The sequence below is a fragment of the Falco peregrinus genome, chromosome 1 (genome assembly GCF_023634155.1).
Source record: "Falco peregrinus isolate bFalPer1 chromosome 1, bFalPer1.pri, whole genome shotgun sequence".
Classification (NCBI taxonomy): Eukaryota; Metazoa; Chordata; class Aves; order Falconiformes; family Falconidae; genus Falco; species Falco peregrinus.
The window spans coordinates 100,169,725-100,186,297 of NC_073721.1; the positions used below are offsets into that span (position 1 = coordinate 100,169,725).

At 41.6% G+C, this 16,573-nt stretch overlaps 1 protein-coding gene across 2 annotated transcripts in view; it reads left to right on the forward strand.

Moving 5' to 3' along the window:
* The window catches only part of SYNE2 (spectrin repeat containing nuclear envelope protein 2), a 191,338-nt gene that overhangs the window by 13,828 nt on the left and 160,937 nt on the right, over nt 1-16,573 (forward strand). For both annotated transcript variants that reach the window (XM_055802696.1, XM_055802691.1), the window contains exons 2-6: nt 4,646-4,761; nt 13,881-13,942; nt 14,847-14,942; nt 15,213-15,290; nt 15,388-15,480. In XM_055802696.1, the coding sequence (XP_055658671.1) occupies nt 4,671-4,761; nt 13,881-13,942; nt 14,847-14,942; nt 15,213-15,290; nt 15,388-15,480 (420 nt within the window). In that variant the 5' untranslated portion in view covers nt 4,646-4,670. The remainder of the gene's footprint in view (nt 1-4,645; nt 4,762-13,880; nt 13,943-14,846; nt 14,943-15,212; nt 15,291-15,387; nt 15,481-16,573) is intronic.

The window sequence follows — 16,573 nt, forward strand, 5'->3', positions numbered from 1 at the left end:
TCACAGGTTATCCCAAGGTGTAAGCAGTTAATGCTTTCCTGCATTAATGCTAGACTCTCGAGAAAGAGTGAAAGACAAGGTCATTCTCTTCACCTTTGGTTTTATCCCCACTGAAAAAGCATGGTGTCATTTGAAAGCATTTGATTTATTTTCAGCACTATAGGTATGTATTTCCTAGTTGTCCTGGAAATGAAGGATTTGGTTTAGCTCTGCCATTCATTGAATAATTATGAAACAAAATAATTGACTTAAATATGAACTAGAAAAAAAGGTGGTTGTTGTTATTACCTATGAAAAGCATTGCTAAGCAATCTTACCCATAGCTTGATGGTTTTAGACTCTTTAGAGGTTGATATGATATAATTATACTTAATATACTTTATTTGAATGAAATTCAGGGTGGGGGAAGGGCAAAGGGACTAGCATATCGTCCCTGTATAATCTCTTCTCAGACAATCTGTACCTTGTACCTTTTAAAGAATACTAATCCTTGCAGGTATGTCCTCCAAGAGTGTGAGTGTCTCCCCTTCAGAGCAGCTGCGGAGTCTTCTGTTCAGGCTGGGCAGGAATTGGAGGCAGGGCAAAATGTATGTGCCGTGTTGGATGGTGACTGGGGGGTTTCAGGGATGTGAAGGCTTTAGCACAAACTTACCTGGTATTAGCTGTGTGATTTTGTAACCTGCACTGTGGATTTGTTGAGTCGATTTCTGCATTTAAAAAGACATTTTAAAATGTCCCATCCTTTTGGGAAGGAGGCCTTAATTTGACCTTAAAAGAAAACAGGAACATATGCTTTTTTTCATTTATACACGTTCTATGATCATATGCCATAATTTATTTAATAATTTAATTAAAGTTAATGCTTTAAAGCTTAATATACTTTCTGCTTTAAAATCCTGAAAGTTTTATTAACTTCAGCTACTTTCATGCTTAGAGATCTGAACTAAGTTTGAGGTCCCATCACATGAAGTGCAGTACAAGCACATAAAAGGAGATGCTATGAACTGTGTGGCTGCTGTAGCTGCAAGGGGATGGGGACAGAGGAGGAACAGTCACAGAAAGGTTAAAATTGCATTTTGTTTTGATTACAAAACTTTTGTCAATGCTGTTCATGGCTTTTGCATATATTCCAGTTATTATAGAAGATTTTTTAATGCCAAATCCTTATGCTAGACTATGCTCCCAATGTCTGTAGCACTGTGCGAGTTAGGTGAACGTGCTTTGGCTCCATCTGTGTCACCATCTCAAATTTGGATGCAATAAAGTCTAGCAGATACGTATGTTTTTGCTGTTTGGGGATTTTGTGTTGCTTTTGTGCCTTTAAAAGAGAGTCCTTAAATAGTGCTTAGTTTAAAAGAAAATGGAAAAAAAAAAGAGAGAATAAACTTGTGTTGAAGAGAAAAAGAACATGTGTTGCTACTGATGTTCTGACGTTGAGTGCATGCCCCAGAACCGCAGGAACATACATAGTTTTGGGGATGTCTTGCTTGTAGGTTATGCTGTTGTGGCAATGGCACGTGTCTACCTGTGTGCTTCTAAGTAATCTCACCCTTTACATGGACACCCAATTTGAGTTATAACCTTAAGTCCATAATCAGGCAGGCTTATTCATTTCACCTGTGGATTCACTGTTGCCCAGGTTTTACTATTTCTTAAATGTCTCTGAGGGCTTACAGTTGGGCACTGGAAAATACAAGGTGGAGGGAATGCAGTTAACTATACCTGTGTCCTGGGAACAAAAAGCAACAGATCTGATGATGTGGTTTGGTTACATACTCTCCATTTGGGTCTTGCTGCTAACTTAGTATCTTTCAAGGTATAGTGATCACAAAATCAAATTCAAGACATACAGTGATACCCAAATGATATGAAGGCCACCTGACATTTTGCATTTTTAGACTTCGGTTTTGTGTTGCTTGATCTTGATAGGAAAAGGAAGGAATTTCCCAGGAAGGATTGCATCTGCTTGGGTATAGGCAGCATTGCTGGGAGAACTGGATTCTTGCTCAGCCCTTGCCCTTGCTCAATTCCTGCAAGATGCTAGCCCTGGCATATAAACCCCAGGTTTTATCAGTGGCAGCTAACTGTGTGGGTTTTATTTGATTGTCTGACTTGAGACTCATACTTCTAGCTCAAGAACAGAGAACTTCTGAGAGTTCTCCAGGGTTGGAAGTCCTAGTGTCCCTTTAATAAAGGCAACCACTTTAAGTTGTCTACTTCTGAACAATTCCAATCTTAAAATCACATAAACCCTTTGTGCCACTTGCCTATATGAGTAGGCTTTATTAGAACCCAATATTTATCATAGAATCGTAGAATACCAGGTTGGAAGGGACCTCAAGGGTCACCAGGTCCAGCCTTTCTGGGGAAAAGCACAGTCTAGACAAGATGGCCCAGCACCCTGTCCAGCAGAATCTTAAAAAGTGTCCAATGTTGGGGAAATCCACCACTTCCCTGGGGAGGTTATTGCAATGGCTGATTATTCTTCTTGTGAAAAATTTTCCTCTTCTGTCCAAGAATCTCCCCAAGAGTAACTTGTACCCATTACCCCATATCTTTTCCATGTGACACCTTGTAAAATTTCTGTGTAGCACCCTTTATATGCTGGAATATGGTGTTAAGGTGTCCCCTAAGCTGCTTTTCTCAAAGCTGAACAAACGCATTTCTCTCAGCCTTTCCTTATATATCAGGCTTCCCAGTCTTTTGATCATCTTTGTGACCCTTCCCTGGACCCTTTCCAGCCTGTCCACATCTTTTTTGTATAGCTGGGACCAAAACTGAACACAGAATTAATTCCAGGTGTGGCCTGATGAGCACTGGGTAGAGTGGGATAGTGGCTTCTTTAGCTCTGCTGGTGATGCCCTTGTTGATGCAACTCAGTGTTCTGTTGGCTTTCTTGGCTATTTAGAAATTTTCTGATTTCCATTCTACCCTCAAGGCATGGCTTGCTTATATCATCTTGTTCTTGTGCCTGCTAAAGATCAAATTAATCCTTTTCATACTCTTTTTGGTAGGCTAAGCAAGCCAAACTTGTAAAACATTTGTTTTCCTTTTTCTCTGATTAGTCAGGTCTCATCTTTACCTGCCCCTGCGAGAACTCCCCTTTCTTGAATCTGGTGCCTTGAGTTTTTAGTCGTAAGTTGGTGGTGACTTTCGGAAATGTTGCATATTCACTGCAGCTGTTGGAATCAGTGCTTCAGCCATACGAACTAGCATTATTTCTCTGGAAAACCAGAGGCAAATTAGCGACTTTTTTTCCCCTTTATTTTCTCTGTGCCTTTGCTTGTTGATAAAATGATGTCCCATGGTGTGTGGGGGGTTGGACTAGAAGATCTCTAAGGGTCCCTTCCAGCCCAAACCATTCTGTGATTCTAAATGTGGGCAATAACCCCTGATGTCACATAGATGCTGTAAATGTGAATTGATTGATGTTTCTGAAGTGTTCAGATGCCAGGGTGATGAGTGCCATAGAAAGTCTTGGGAGGAACTTAATAATCCTGTCATCAGAGCAGCTCTTGGATAAAGCACAAGGACACACATTGTTCAGGGTGAGGAAAACAAAATATTTAATAGCTCCTCATTAAACACATGTTGTCCTTTCTGTGCAGTGAGGGAGACAGGGAGTGAGGAAAAATAGTATGTAGTGGAGTACACAAAGGCTGCCTCATAATTCATATGCACAAGGGAACATAAAAATTTCTCTGGCATTCTTTAGTGTTGTGTTTCCTTGCTCCTCTCTCTATTCACGCCCTTTATTTTGACATATACTTGGTGGATGAGTTATTAATATATGGTGTGTAAATCCTAGTACTTCTGATGAAAAGCTTACAGTTATTTAGGTAACAAAGCTCGTTTAAGGTAAACCCTTGTTTAATTTTCAGCTTTATATGGTTGTGAATTTAAGTTCTTGATAAACATGAGTGTATCTAAGTATACAGTTTTTCCTGCAGTGGCAAATGGAACAATGTAGCTACTGCAGTACCAGAAACAATGTTAGTCTTTTAAGAAAGCTACAGCATATCGTTTACGAAGTTGCATTAGAGACAGGGGAGTTATCAGAGGAGGGGAAAATGGAGGAGTTGGAAAAAGAAACTGCTGCATAGGGTTGGGGAGTAACAAAGGTACCAGACAGAGACAGCAGTTGTAATTATTCTCACATGATAACCGCTGCTTTTTCATTTTACTTAAATCTTTGCAGATTCTGCCTAAATTGTTGCTGTTCTGCAACAACTTATCTGGACAGGAAGAGAACTCTGAAAAGCACAAAGATTTTTTAAAAAAAATTGGTTTTGGCAGCAACAGTTCTGCAGAAGGCATTGTAAGCCTTTGTCACCATGACTTTCTCAAAGCAACTGTGTTTGAATTTTCCTAATCCTAGTACTTTTCTTTTCATGGAAAGACACGCTGGGATCCATGGTTTGTGTTGTGGAGTACTGCTGGCCACCATTAGAAAAGAGTCAAGGGACCAAAGTTTGGATTCATGCAGTAGGAAGTTACTTTATTCTGTATAAGCTAAGGAAACAGCCTACCAAGGGAAGAAAACACAAGCCAAAACACATCTCATCACCACACACTTGAGCATCATCAGTACTTAATGTAAAACTGTAGTGATTTTGGTTTTTTTCTTTTTTGTTTATAATTTCAGTTTGGAAATTGATTAAAGAATCTCCATGGAGTTAAATATGGCATCAAAGCAGTCATCTCCTTCAACAGAGGAGCAGGCTTCCTCTGAAATAGATGATCTCTGTCTATCGCTGCAAGGTAAGTTACTGTAGTTTTCTGTGCCTTTGTAATGTAGATTTTTTTGGCAAAAGTCTGTGACTGTGTGTACAAGTTGAAGGGACTTCTGATAAACCTGTTAAAACTAGCATTATGATCAGTGTAGTTAGTTCATGTCTGTGCTTCTTTGCAGATGTTTCTATGTTTTGTGAGAGGCACTTCAGCAGTGAAAGATAACAGCTCTTGTAGTACTTTCTCATATTTTCAGATCTGTTGCCTTCTCTGGTACAGATGTGCTCACTAGTTCTTATATTTTGTTATTCAGAATACATGTTACTGTAAACTATTTTCAAGGGAACTGCCAGTATGAAAACAGTTATGCCATTTCATTAGTTTCCTTGTTTTCAATTTGCTGACAATTAGGTGGTTACATTAAGCTGTCTTAATGAGGCTATTAACCACAGTACTATTTTATTTGATTTTAGTTTTGGTTTTCTGTTCTTACTGCTAGATCCCCTGGAAGTGTAGAAAGATAGCTTGTGGCCAAAACGAGTAGAAAATTTTTGTGGCTTCTAAACAAATTTCTTAGAGATCAGAGTCTTTCATCTGTACTGGCAATGAGTTATAACTTATTAAGGAAGCACTCACTGGATGATTTTTAATTGTTCCAATTTAATGGCAGCTACCGGGATGGTTAGGTGATAATGAGTACATCAGAGCTGGCCTCTGAGATAGGCTTTCTGGGTTTTCTGATCATGTGTTGAATTTCCTTCTTTAAGAATTTCCTAGGAAGGCTGATTTTTCCTGTGAACATATTTGTGAAAACATTCATGGAGGCTACCAAGGACGCTAGTCCAGGCAGCAGGACTAGCACTGCTGAAAAGCCCATCTTTGATGTATGCAGAGCCTGGTTATTCTAGGATGGAGGGGCTGTCGTGTTTCCACAGAGCTATTTCCTTTTAGCTCACTTGCAATGAAATTACTATGGTGCTTAGTTGAGAGAAAATATGTTTAAAACAGATGGTGCAAAAGAATATTCTGCCAAGTCACTTCTGCAATCCATATTTGCACTAATATTGTCATTGAAGCCATGTGTTTTGATGAGTGAGTGTTAACAGTGGTCTAAAGCCAAATGTCTTTAATGGTGAATTTTCTTCCGTTTTGCTTCAGTATTACATTTTCAGGACAGCAAGCAAAAACTCCTAGCAGACAGGAGCTAGTCTGGCTGTTGCACCAAGCACAGTTTGTCAGACACACATTTGTTGTGCCAGTCAAAGTCAGCCTTTGGTACAAAGACTGAGGTGGCTGTTGTCATGAAGTGGGTTTGGAAAACACTGCCTAGATTTAAGGCAGAGGGCGCTGAATTAAAGTTACATGCGATTTTAGAATAGGGTTTTATTTTGCAATAATATTTATGCTATTTTCTGAAAAGTCAGATTGATGTTTGTGTTGAATAACAGTAGGGCTTTTTGGTCAATATCGCAGTGAAAGAGCCCTGCTTATTAAAATGAGTAAATTATATTTCTTTGTTGTCATAATTTGAGCTCCTAGATTACACTGAAATGAACACACTGCAAATCTGGGGCCAAGTTGTATGTGCCTGACTGTTGTAAAACATCCAGAGACATCCCTTAGATGCAATATAAGCAATTTTTGTGATAATTAAAGATGCAACAAATGGTACAGGTGTGTTCTATGTATGGAGCTGTGATGCTGCAGCATCTGCTCTGGGTCAAACAAATAAATGGCAGCACAGCTGCAATGAAGCACCGAAGACACATTCCCTGACGTGACATATAGAAACCATTAGTAACTCTACCTGCTGATCTGTGGTAGCAAAGGTCAAATAAGAATAATAGGGTCACTCAAGGAAACAGGTTTTTCCATTAATAAGAATCTTGGGATGAGATTTGCAAAGCAGCCAGAGACTTTGATTACTTCACATCTTCAGGTTCACCTGGATAAGTTGTAGAGAAATCTCAGATTGAAGGAATAGCTGCTTATAACTATCAGAAAAGCAGCTTACTTTTTGGGTGACTAAAGATGGGTGTAAAACTTGTTATGAGCTGCTTTTCAAATTAAGATGTAGCTTCAAAGGGTATGTCCAGCTTTGTATAATACACAGAATCACAGGAGGTATGCATAAATACTTGGTGCAAAAGAAAAAAGTAGGGGTGAGATCTAGTCTGAATTGCTCATATTTTAATCTACATTTAAATTCTTTGGGATCCAATCTTCTATTAGTCCTGAAAGGCATCCAGTGGTGATAGAGCACTTATCTAGTTTGGTTAATTAGGATATAGCTTCCCTCCCAGCATATAGGCTGGCCCCACAGACGTGTCCAGTCTGGCCCTCAGCCTTAGCGGAAGAGGCACAGTCAGGGTCCAAAATTCTTTTCAGCTACCTGAAATAAGGAGGTTTGTCACCTTCTTTGGCAAGAGAAGAGCTTCATGGCAATGTTTTGAGAACTGTTGTAGGTATGACTACTCTTTGCCGATGAGCAGGAGGGTGGGATTGCAGCAAGAGAATGTGCAGCCACTTGTGGATGGGTGGCTACAGCAGAAACTGAACAGGGTTTGTGGCACTCTGGAGCAGGAATATTTCTCGCTTTCAGGATGTAGATCTCTGTACCTGTGGAAGGATCCAACCTCCGCTTTCCCTCCCATGCACAAATCTTTCCCTGTTCTTCCTTAGGAAAACAGACAGAACCTGTGTGTGGGGCTTACGTCAAACCTGTGCAGAACTCCGTTTTCCCTTTTTCCCGTGCTTACTGAGCTAATTGATAGCAAGAGAGTGTGTTTTAGCTCAAGGAGTTTGGGGCTTGCACTTACTTTTTCACTGTTTACTTAACTGCAGGGGTCCTAATATTTGGCTCTGCTTATTGATCTATGTGCATGTTACTGCTTGTTACTGTACCCCAAAGGATGATCATATCAGAATGTGGCTGCTAAAACTGTTTTTGAAGAGTGTTTAATGATATAAATTAATTATATTGTTTCCATGCAATTACGTCTAATCCTTTATGAATGATTTCAAGTGAAATTGAAAATACAGTGGTATGTATGGATAGGTTTTGTTATGCCACATATAGTAGATTGCACTCATCTCCAAGGAGGACATCTATCTGAGACCCGATTATCCAGAGGTCAAGTAGACTTACACAGCAGTATTTTTTTTTTGTTCTAGTTGTATGCCTCATCTGTTGGGGCCAGTATGTTGTTACAGCTACAGGTTTTTTTCTTTAACCAGAATGATCGTTATATGTTTATTAAGTTTTTTCAAGAGTGGCTTTTACAAACCAAAAAGCTCCTATAGGAGCTGCACAGGAATTTATGCCCTGTTTCTGCTGCCTGCTGCCCAGTGAGGAGCTGGTCTGCAGTTCCCCTAACTGCGCAGCTGCCATGGCACATGACAGGGCTGATGGCACTGGAGAGGCAATTGATACATGACACTGCCTAAAAAAAAAATCAGTCATGGACATTTTGGTCTGTTTCGCATGTCTAATGAAAAAATAGATTATATAGTTGTATAAATGTGTTTCCTCCTAGATAAATTTTGGTTTGTTAAAGGCATTATCAGGTGCTTTAACTGGTTAAAATCTGCCATTAAAATGTCTAAGGAGTGGATGGCTTCTGAGCCACCCACACAGGGCACTGAAATCCCAGCTTCACTGTGGATTTTCTTTAAAACGTTAGAAAAGCCACTTAAGCCCTTATCTTTATGTTGATATCTAAATGATGTGATTTAGTACTTTTAAGAATTTAATCTGCATCCTCTGTCTATGCCCACAAGTGCTGCAGTGCCTCACTTCATGGGCTGTTGTGGCCATAAAGACAGTAGTGATTCAGAGCAGAGCAGCTCCAGGATCCTGGCTATGAGAAGAGCAAGTGTTTAAGAAAGCCAGGAGGGCAAAACTCGATGTGAGCACGCTTCCTGAGTTAGCAGCACTTTTGGTAAATTGGATAATTTGTTTACAAAAGGAAAAGGAGGTTGAAAGGAATAGTGTAGAAAGAAAAGTTCCCATTTGCCACACAGACATGGTAGTAGTTAATTAGTTAATATTTATATGATACTTGGATTTAAAAGACCTGTTCCTGTAGAATTATTTTCATCACCTTCACTGGGTTTTGGATAAACTTCATAATCTTGACAAAAAAAACCTGTGTTTGTTTTTAATTGCTTAACACCATGTTGCTGAACATAAATGCTGGAAATAACTCCTTTTTCCCTGCTTTCCTGTCTGCAGAAAATGAAACTGTTAGTGGGTGGAAGGGAAGGGACTGTGTAAAGGGCTCAGGGGTGAATTGCTCACCCTCTCCCTGGCTTGGCAAGTACTTAACAGTTCTTCTGATAGTTCCTGTCACTTACAGCATGTACCTGCTTGGTGTTTTAGTTCTTATCAGCAGTGCTGTCTTAAAGGAGCTTTCCCAGTTATCCTTGCTGACCATGCTTTGGTTCATTTTGCTGAGCCATCAGGGAGTGTGGGAATGGTTATTTTGGATGAAACTAAAACAAATGCTCCAAGAAGGTACCATGGCTGACTGTGGTCATTCAGGCTAGAGGTAGTCCAACATAACCTTTCTTGGCTGTGGGTAGGCTACATCCTGACTGCCAGCTTCTTTGATCTGCTGATCTGTTCCTGTTGAGCTTCACTGCATCCTGCTGTAGATACAGCCTCAGCTGACCAGCATGATGGAAAGAAGATATAAAAATATCATACACAAGAGCTTAACTCTTTGTGGCAAAACAGAGATAGGAAGATGACAGACAGGCTTGCACTCATTAATTTCAAACAATTGTTTAATTATTTTTTTTTTAAAGAAAAAAGCCACACAGTTGTAAATGGTTCACTGGCAGTGACGCACCAGTCCTTACAATAGAATAAAACCTCTTCGCTGTTTGGTGAGGTGGACAGACAGGGTACATCTGTTCTGCTATGATTTGCTTCCCCCAGCTCCCTGGCAAGGTGCTTTCCTGGGAGCTGCCATCTCCCACCTCAGAAAGGGAGGCATGAAAGGCAGCAGAGAGGAGATTAATGTTAAGTCTGGCTCTTTGTATCACTGTTTAAGGAAGAGTGAGAGTGAAACTATAGCTGGCAGTGCTCCTGCCCTTCTCTTCCTCCTGGGAGACTCCAGCACCACCATGGTTCCTGCTGTGTCCCTATGCTCCAGCCCTTAATGATTAGTGTGTTTCGTAGCACTTGTTGATAGCTCATTACTGGGTAAAACAGTCATTGTCCAGCAGCGTGTATTGATTTTTGGCTAGCCTACGTGACACGCTGCTTCTGTGTGTTATTCCTCCCTAAAGAGTTGTTCTGAAGATTAACTTTAAAGCACAGGGTGAAATGTGATAGATTTTGGCTGTTTTCAGATTAGCATGTTCTTATTTTGTTATCTCAAATCTACTTTTTGGCTTGGTGAGCTTTGGCCCAAAGTGAAGGAAATGATCAGTTTTTTCCTGATAGCTTTTTTATTCTGGGTCAGTGGCATTTTGAAAACTAGGGCAAGGGAAAACCAAGGTCACTTAGAGTCCTATAAAAAAGCCTAACAAAGAATCCATTCATCCTCATAAAAATAAAAATCCGTATTAATTAACCACATGGTAGAGATAAGAATTTGAGAGCTTGATTAAATCATTAGTGCCTCTGAGCAGGAGAGTCGGAGGGGAGCTGGGAGGGAAAACACACTCAGCCTGAAAATTGCAATACAACTGCCTGCCACGGTGCCAGAAACACATCTGTACTGAGCTGTGCATTGTGTGGTCTGGATGGAAACGGAGTGCTGCACTACAGTCCGTGGAAATAATGGCAAGGATGGAGTTCTGTTATTAATTCAGGAGGAGATTTTATTACTATTATTTATTTGGGTAGGAAAATAAGTCACATTGCAGCTGAGATGGCAGCTGCTTGCAAGGCAGCCTGGTGGGTTGCACTAGGCAGAGGCTGTAGCTTGAGGGGGTTTGAGGTGTGCTTAGGTTGTGCAGTGAAATAACTGCCTTGTGCTAGGTGACGTATTTGCCTGAGGAGCTGCCCACATGAATCAACACACATCACAAAATGGCCCATATTGCATAATGGAGTATGTTAATATGGAGACATTCAACGAGAAAAGACCAAATGTCCTCATCCTAACCATTTTTTGTAACTGACCCCAAAAGAAAGTTCTCCAAATCAGTAGCAGTAGTGTGTGTTTGGCAAGAGCTATAGCTGGAAGAGTCGCTGGTGTCAGCCAAAGTGGTCAATATTTGCTTTCCGTCCCTTTTCAAGTGCCAGCAATACCAGCCTTGCCTGCCTGATAAAATGAGCACAGCCACGCAGTAATCGCTCATTAGGTAACTGGAACGGCTCCTGCACAGGTATTCAACCAAAGGGTGTGGCTGGGTCCTGTGCTAACATGAAGCCAGTATCTCCATGCTGTTTTATGTCCTCCTTGTGAGCGTTGCAATGTTGAGTGGTCTGTGTGGCATGTTTGCACTTACTTTCTGTTTTCCAAACGAAAGAGAATTTTAAAATTGCATTTGTGTCCGTGTCTTTAAGACTGCCCTTATCTTACTGCTCAACACTATCTTGGTGATATTTAAAAAGAAGCATAAAACAATCCAGCAAGCAGGGGAAATAGACTGTTTCATGCTCCGATAGGATCATAGTATTGCAGATCAGAGGAGGACTGTTGAAAGATGCATTAGCTACCGGATGCAAAACAGCCCTTGACACACGTAATACTCAAGTGTTTTTCTTGCTGCTCAAGCACCCAGTGAAGCAGAAGAAGGTTTGTGTGTCGGATGGTGGGGTCAGGAACAGGAGGCCGCATTACCCTTGAGCAGCTTGCTCTGCTTTGTGAGCTGCTGAAGCTCTGCGTGGCAAGTACTTCAGGCTGTCTTGGATGATGGAAAGCCACCCAGGACTGGGGTTTGTGTTTGACAAAATCCCAGGGCGTAATAGTGTGGGACATTTTCCTCTGAATGGCATTTTCATTTTCATGGGCAGTCAGGATTTTTTTTTCCTCCCCCAAGGTGTTGATATTTTTGGTATCTTTCATCCTGCCCAGCCTACAGAAACATACACATCTATTGCTGAGTAGTCTTGCATTTGCCTTATGATGTCAAACTTGCCTCCACATTGATCTTTTGTGCAAGAGCATGCATTCAGGGGCAGAGGGGATCATCTGCTCCCACCCTATCTCCCAGATTTGTTTCTTTTTGCAAGCTGATGGCCTGGCTGGTCTCCAGCTGTCTCTCCCATGTGGTGGAAGGATTTGGCCCAGCTGGGAAGTGGGCAGCGAGTACCCCTGCAGCTGCCTTGCCTGCCATCTCCCTTCGGGCCTGGGCTGTGCATGCTGCCCTACCACTCGCTGCTTCTCCAGGAACTGCCCTTGGGGAACTGCCCTGGGACCATGCTGCAGGACATGCACTGTCCTCTCCTACTCCCCAGCAGGGTGGTGGGCTGGCATCCCCTGGTCCATCTGTCTCCTCGTGTGCAGGAGCTCCAAGCATCTATGTTGCCATGGCCCAAGACTCTTCCCCGGGCTGCCTGATGCAGTGGGGAGAGGAGCTTGCTGCCACCTCTCAGGCTTTGCTTCTCTGCTGCCTGCAGTGAGAGGCAGGAGCCTTGCAGGCTGACCCCTGGCGTGGCTGCCTGTGGCCATGCATGGGGGGGCTGGCACCCACCTCAGCCTCCAGAGGGAAGTGCTGGGAGAGCCGTGCAGCTGGCACAGGCCGAAGATGGTGGTTTGGGCAACGAAAACATCAGCTCTCCTAACTGTAATCTTGCCTTCCCTCAGTTCATAGTCTATTTGACTTGCTTTGTAATGTCTGGGCTGTTAAAAACCAGTGCAGCCTTTTGGGTTTTAATTCAAATGGGGAAGAAGGAGGGGATGACCGCCCTTCCGCAGCTCCAGGCTGGCTCCCCAGGGTGGTAGTGCTGCACTTTGGCCTGTTTTTGGGAAGCCAACCCCAACACTTGCAGTGAAAACTAATGTGGAAAGGGAGAGAAAAAGGAGTTTGTGTTCACGCCTGCTCCCAGGAGCCGCTGGGATGGCCGCTGGTGGCACACCTCCTGCTGTTACCTCAGACCTGTGTACAGACACGCAGCAGGGACACATGGCTTTGGTGGTAGTACATCTTGGGAATGGGGTGGTTTTTTGGGAGGGAGCATGGGCTTGGGGAGTCATGGGATCCACAGGCTGTGACCGGGGCCTGGGAGCTGGTCTGGTCTGCTTCTGCTGCTCACGCTCTGCTTCGCCTTTTGGGGCAACGAGACTTCTTTTTGTCTCTGCTACCCACAAGGCGTGGAGAAGCCCCCTCTCTTGATCTCTACTCTGGTACAAGAAACAGTTTAAATATTCTGATTTTTTAAATATGGGCTTAACCAACTTCCCGTCTCCCTTCATGACTGCTGATAGTTTATCACTGTGTACCACCCTGAAGGGCTGGATCTCTGTGTGACCGGGTCATGCTTTGAGTCCCATTTAACCGTTTTTTACTGGGGCAATGGGGTCCAAGCACTTCCTTCTTCCTCCCTCCTATTTTAAGACCTGTGTGGCCCTTTTTGACTGGATTAATTGTCTGTATACCTCAGGGAGGGCCCAGCACTGAAAAGGATGCTTTTAGAGGATATATTACCCGATGATGGCCTATTAATTCTCCTCAGCCCTTCAATTAGCGAAGACATGCTTTTATGTGGCTTCACCGACAGATTAGCGTTTATTGCCTAACCACAGCCTCCATCGTGGTCTCATTGTCCAACACCATGCCTGGCTTTTCCCAAATTTCAAGATAGATCTCGTACTGATGGTAGCCTTGGGTCTTTCAAGGAACATTTAGGAATGAATGGAGTTATTCTAGATGTATTGCTCTGTAGAATGATGTGTTCACACTGCTGTTTGCATTTGCTGAGCTTTTGAGAAAACCTTCATTAATTGCTGTTTGCTGCATCCAATGTGGAAATATGCTTGATGTTTGTAGAGGTCCTTGCAGTATCATCTCTGCAAGCAAGGAAATATCAACTCTAAAATAAGAGTTGAGAAAAACTAGTATTAAATAGTAACTTAATATCTGGAAGAACAGACCTTAGGTTTGAGATGGATGCTGTGTATCTTTTTGAGAAAGTTGGGGAAAAAAAACAGATACATTTTTTTTCCGTTAACCTTTGTTTTTCCCTCCAGTGCAGCGAGAGCTTACACAGAAGAAAACTTTCACTAGCTGGATAAATTCAGTATTGGCAAAGGTAAGAAGAGGATTCTTTAGAAAAGAGGCGCCTTTTGCCTTTTTAGGCACCAACTGGAAAAAGTAGCCCCTGGAGGGCATCTATTTAATAGGTACAACAGAATTGTATTGGTGATTGTCTAAGGACATTTGTAAGAGACTGTTTCTAAGTAGATGACAGTATCTTTCTTGCTGATGTGGTAAAACGTACTTGTGCTGGATCGTGGCACACTTCTCAGGGTTTTATGAGGTTCTGTATTTATGATTAGTTTTACTATGTTTAGGTAGGTATCATTCTATTATGCAATCCAGGAACATGAATTTAATGGGATGACCTGAATGAGTGGTAACTATTAAGACAAAACACATAGTAGTGTAGGTGCTTTTTAAGCTTTCACAAAGCAGCTCATGCAGTATGTGCTGGGGCTCTGACTTGCTCAGGTAAAAAAAAAAAATCCTGTGTTGGTCCCTCCTTGACCAGAAGCTGCTGAGCTCATGTTAGATTTGTGTTGTCCAAAAGTGGGTGAAGAGAGTGAGCGTTTAGTTATTCAGCTCTATAGTCAGATATGTACTTGGGGTACATTGATTAAGAAGTCAAAATGTGGATTAACTCTGCTCTTAACTTTCCCTTTTTCAAAGTTTTGGGGGCTTTTGCCACATACCTCCCTAAAAAGTGTAAATACTTGAAAATGAGGCCTAAAATAACCCTTATAAAACACAGAGGCAGGGCAAGGAGGAATAAGAAACAAACAATAATCGGTCAGAAGAAGCAGGATATGGCTGATTAGATGCAAAATTTATATTTCAGCTTATTGAAAAAATAAAGGATGCTAAACATTTTTTAGTAATAGTCTGAGATGTTCTGTGGTGTGTTGAATTCAAAATGACGAAAGATGGTGTGACAAGTATTAAAATTTGTTTTGCAGCATACACCTCCTTCTGTTATCTCAGACCTATATACAGACATACAGCAAGGACATTTGCTTTTGGATCTGTTGGAAGTGCTTTCAGGGCAACATCTGGTAAGACAGAGTAACAAAAATATTACCTCAGTCCTTTGTCAAATCTAGCAAAGATTTCTGGATATGCTTAATTGTAATCATATGGGTGATCCTTCTGGAGTCATAGAGCTATTTGCAAGTTACTTATTCTTACACTGCTGATACTGAAACATGCTGAAATGAGTTGATTCAAAGTAATTTGTGCATTTTTGAAGGACTTCCCTTGTCAAAATATAAAATAAAATTGATTTTTTACAACTGCAGATGTAACCTGTTCTTTTTGCTTCACAGCCACGGGAAAAAGGATTTAATACCTTTCAGTGTAGAAGTAACATAGAAAATGCTTTGACATTTTTAAAGAGCAGATCAGTGAGTATTAACTTCAGAATTCACAACTAAAGCCAGTTTAGCTGGTGGAACATTTTCTTTGTTAACAATGATCCTTTTTTTTTTTTTTTTTCCCTAGCTCAAGCTCATAAATATTCATGTTGCTGACATTATTGAAGGAAAACCTTCCATTGTGCTTGGCCTGATTTGGACAATTATATTTCATTTTCATGTAAGTATTTCAGCAATGTAAGAGAGTTTTAGTAGAGGAGGAAAGCACAAAAACGTGTTGATTTACGTGGTTGCCAGATGAGATGAATTAGTACAAAGAGGAAGATTATTTACTTATGGCTCAGGGAAGAGACACAGCAGTGCGTCTTCCCTGTGTCTCTGAGCTGCTTCACCAATGCGATGATGCATTACAGCCTGCTGAACAGTATCTAGCTGCAAATGGTAAGAAGGAAAGATATTGAGATTTTTTTCTAAAGTAACCGGTTAAAAAATAGGCTAAACTTTGCCTGTCTGTCGAAGGCCTGTAATGATTAAGCTCCAAACAGAGCAAACAGTGCAAAGTGGCTCATATCCATCTCCCTCAGAGGCAGCTCCCCTCTTCAGTGTTGGCTGTGCTGACAATGTGTAATTCTTGCTATCTTTTTTTTTTTAGTACCAGGTGCCTGAAATAACATGAAAGCTGTCATAGCAATGTTTCTTATACAAGTTACTGAGCATGCATCTTCTGTGGCGTGAGGTCTTGGGAAGGTTTGAAAGCACAGGGCCTTGGTTTAATCATGTTGTAGGACTGTAGGGGATGATGGAGCCAAATTGTCTCTGACCAAAAGCCCAGCAGTGAATTAACATAGGTGCACTGGGAGTGATTTGGGCTCAGGAGAGCACTGAGAAGCAAAGTTATTTAACAGTATTGCAGCCCAGAGTTTTCTTGGTGAAGATACTTTGGTGCTAAAGATTCTTGTGCTGCACATAGCCTGTGCATTATCTTTTAACCTAAACCAAGCTTCTCTAACCAGATGTAGATCTCTGAGGTCTATCGAGTAAGTTTTCCTGCACCTCAGACAAACTCTAAGCGTGTGTAATACCTGCCAGTGTTGACAGCAGAGAACACAGCTGCCACTGGCTGCTTTCACTGGTAGGAGTAGAAAAGCACATTGAGTGAGGTCCCTTGATGCCATTGCTGGTACCCACAGTATAACATGGAAGTCTTTGGGTGAGTATTTCCTGTCAAAAAATCACCTAAAGATGGGAATTCAGCATGAAATAGTTCAGGTTGAACAGATTAAAAAAAACCTGATCTGAATGTTGGGGGCAGG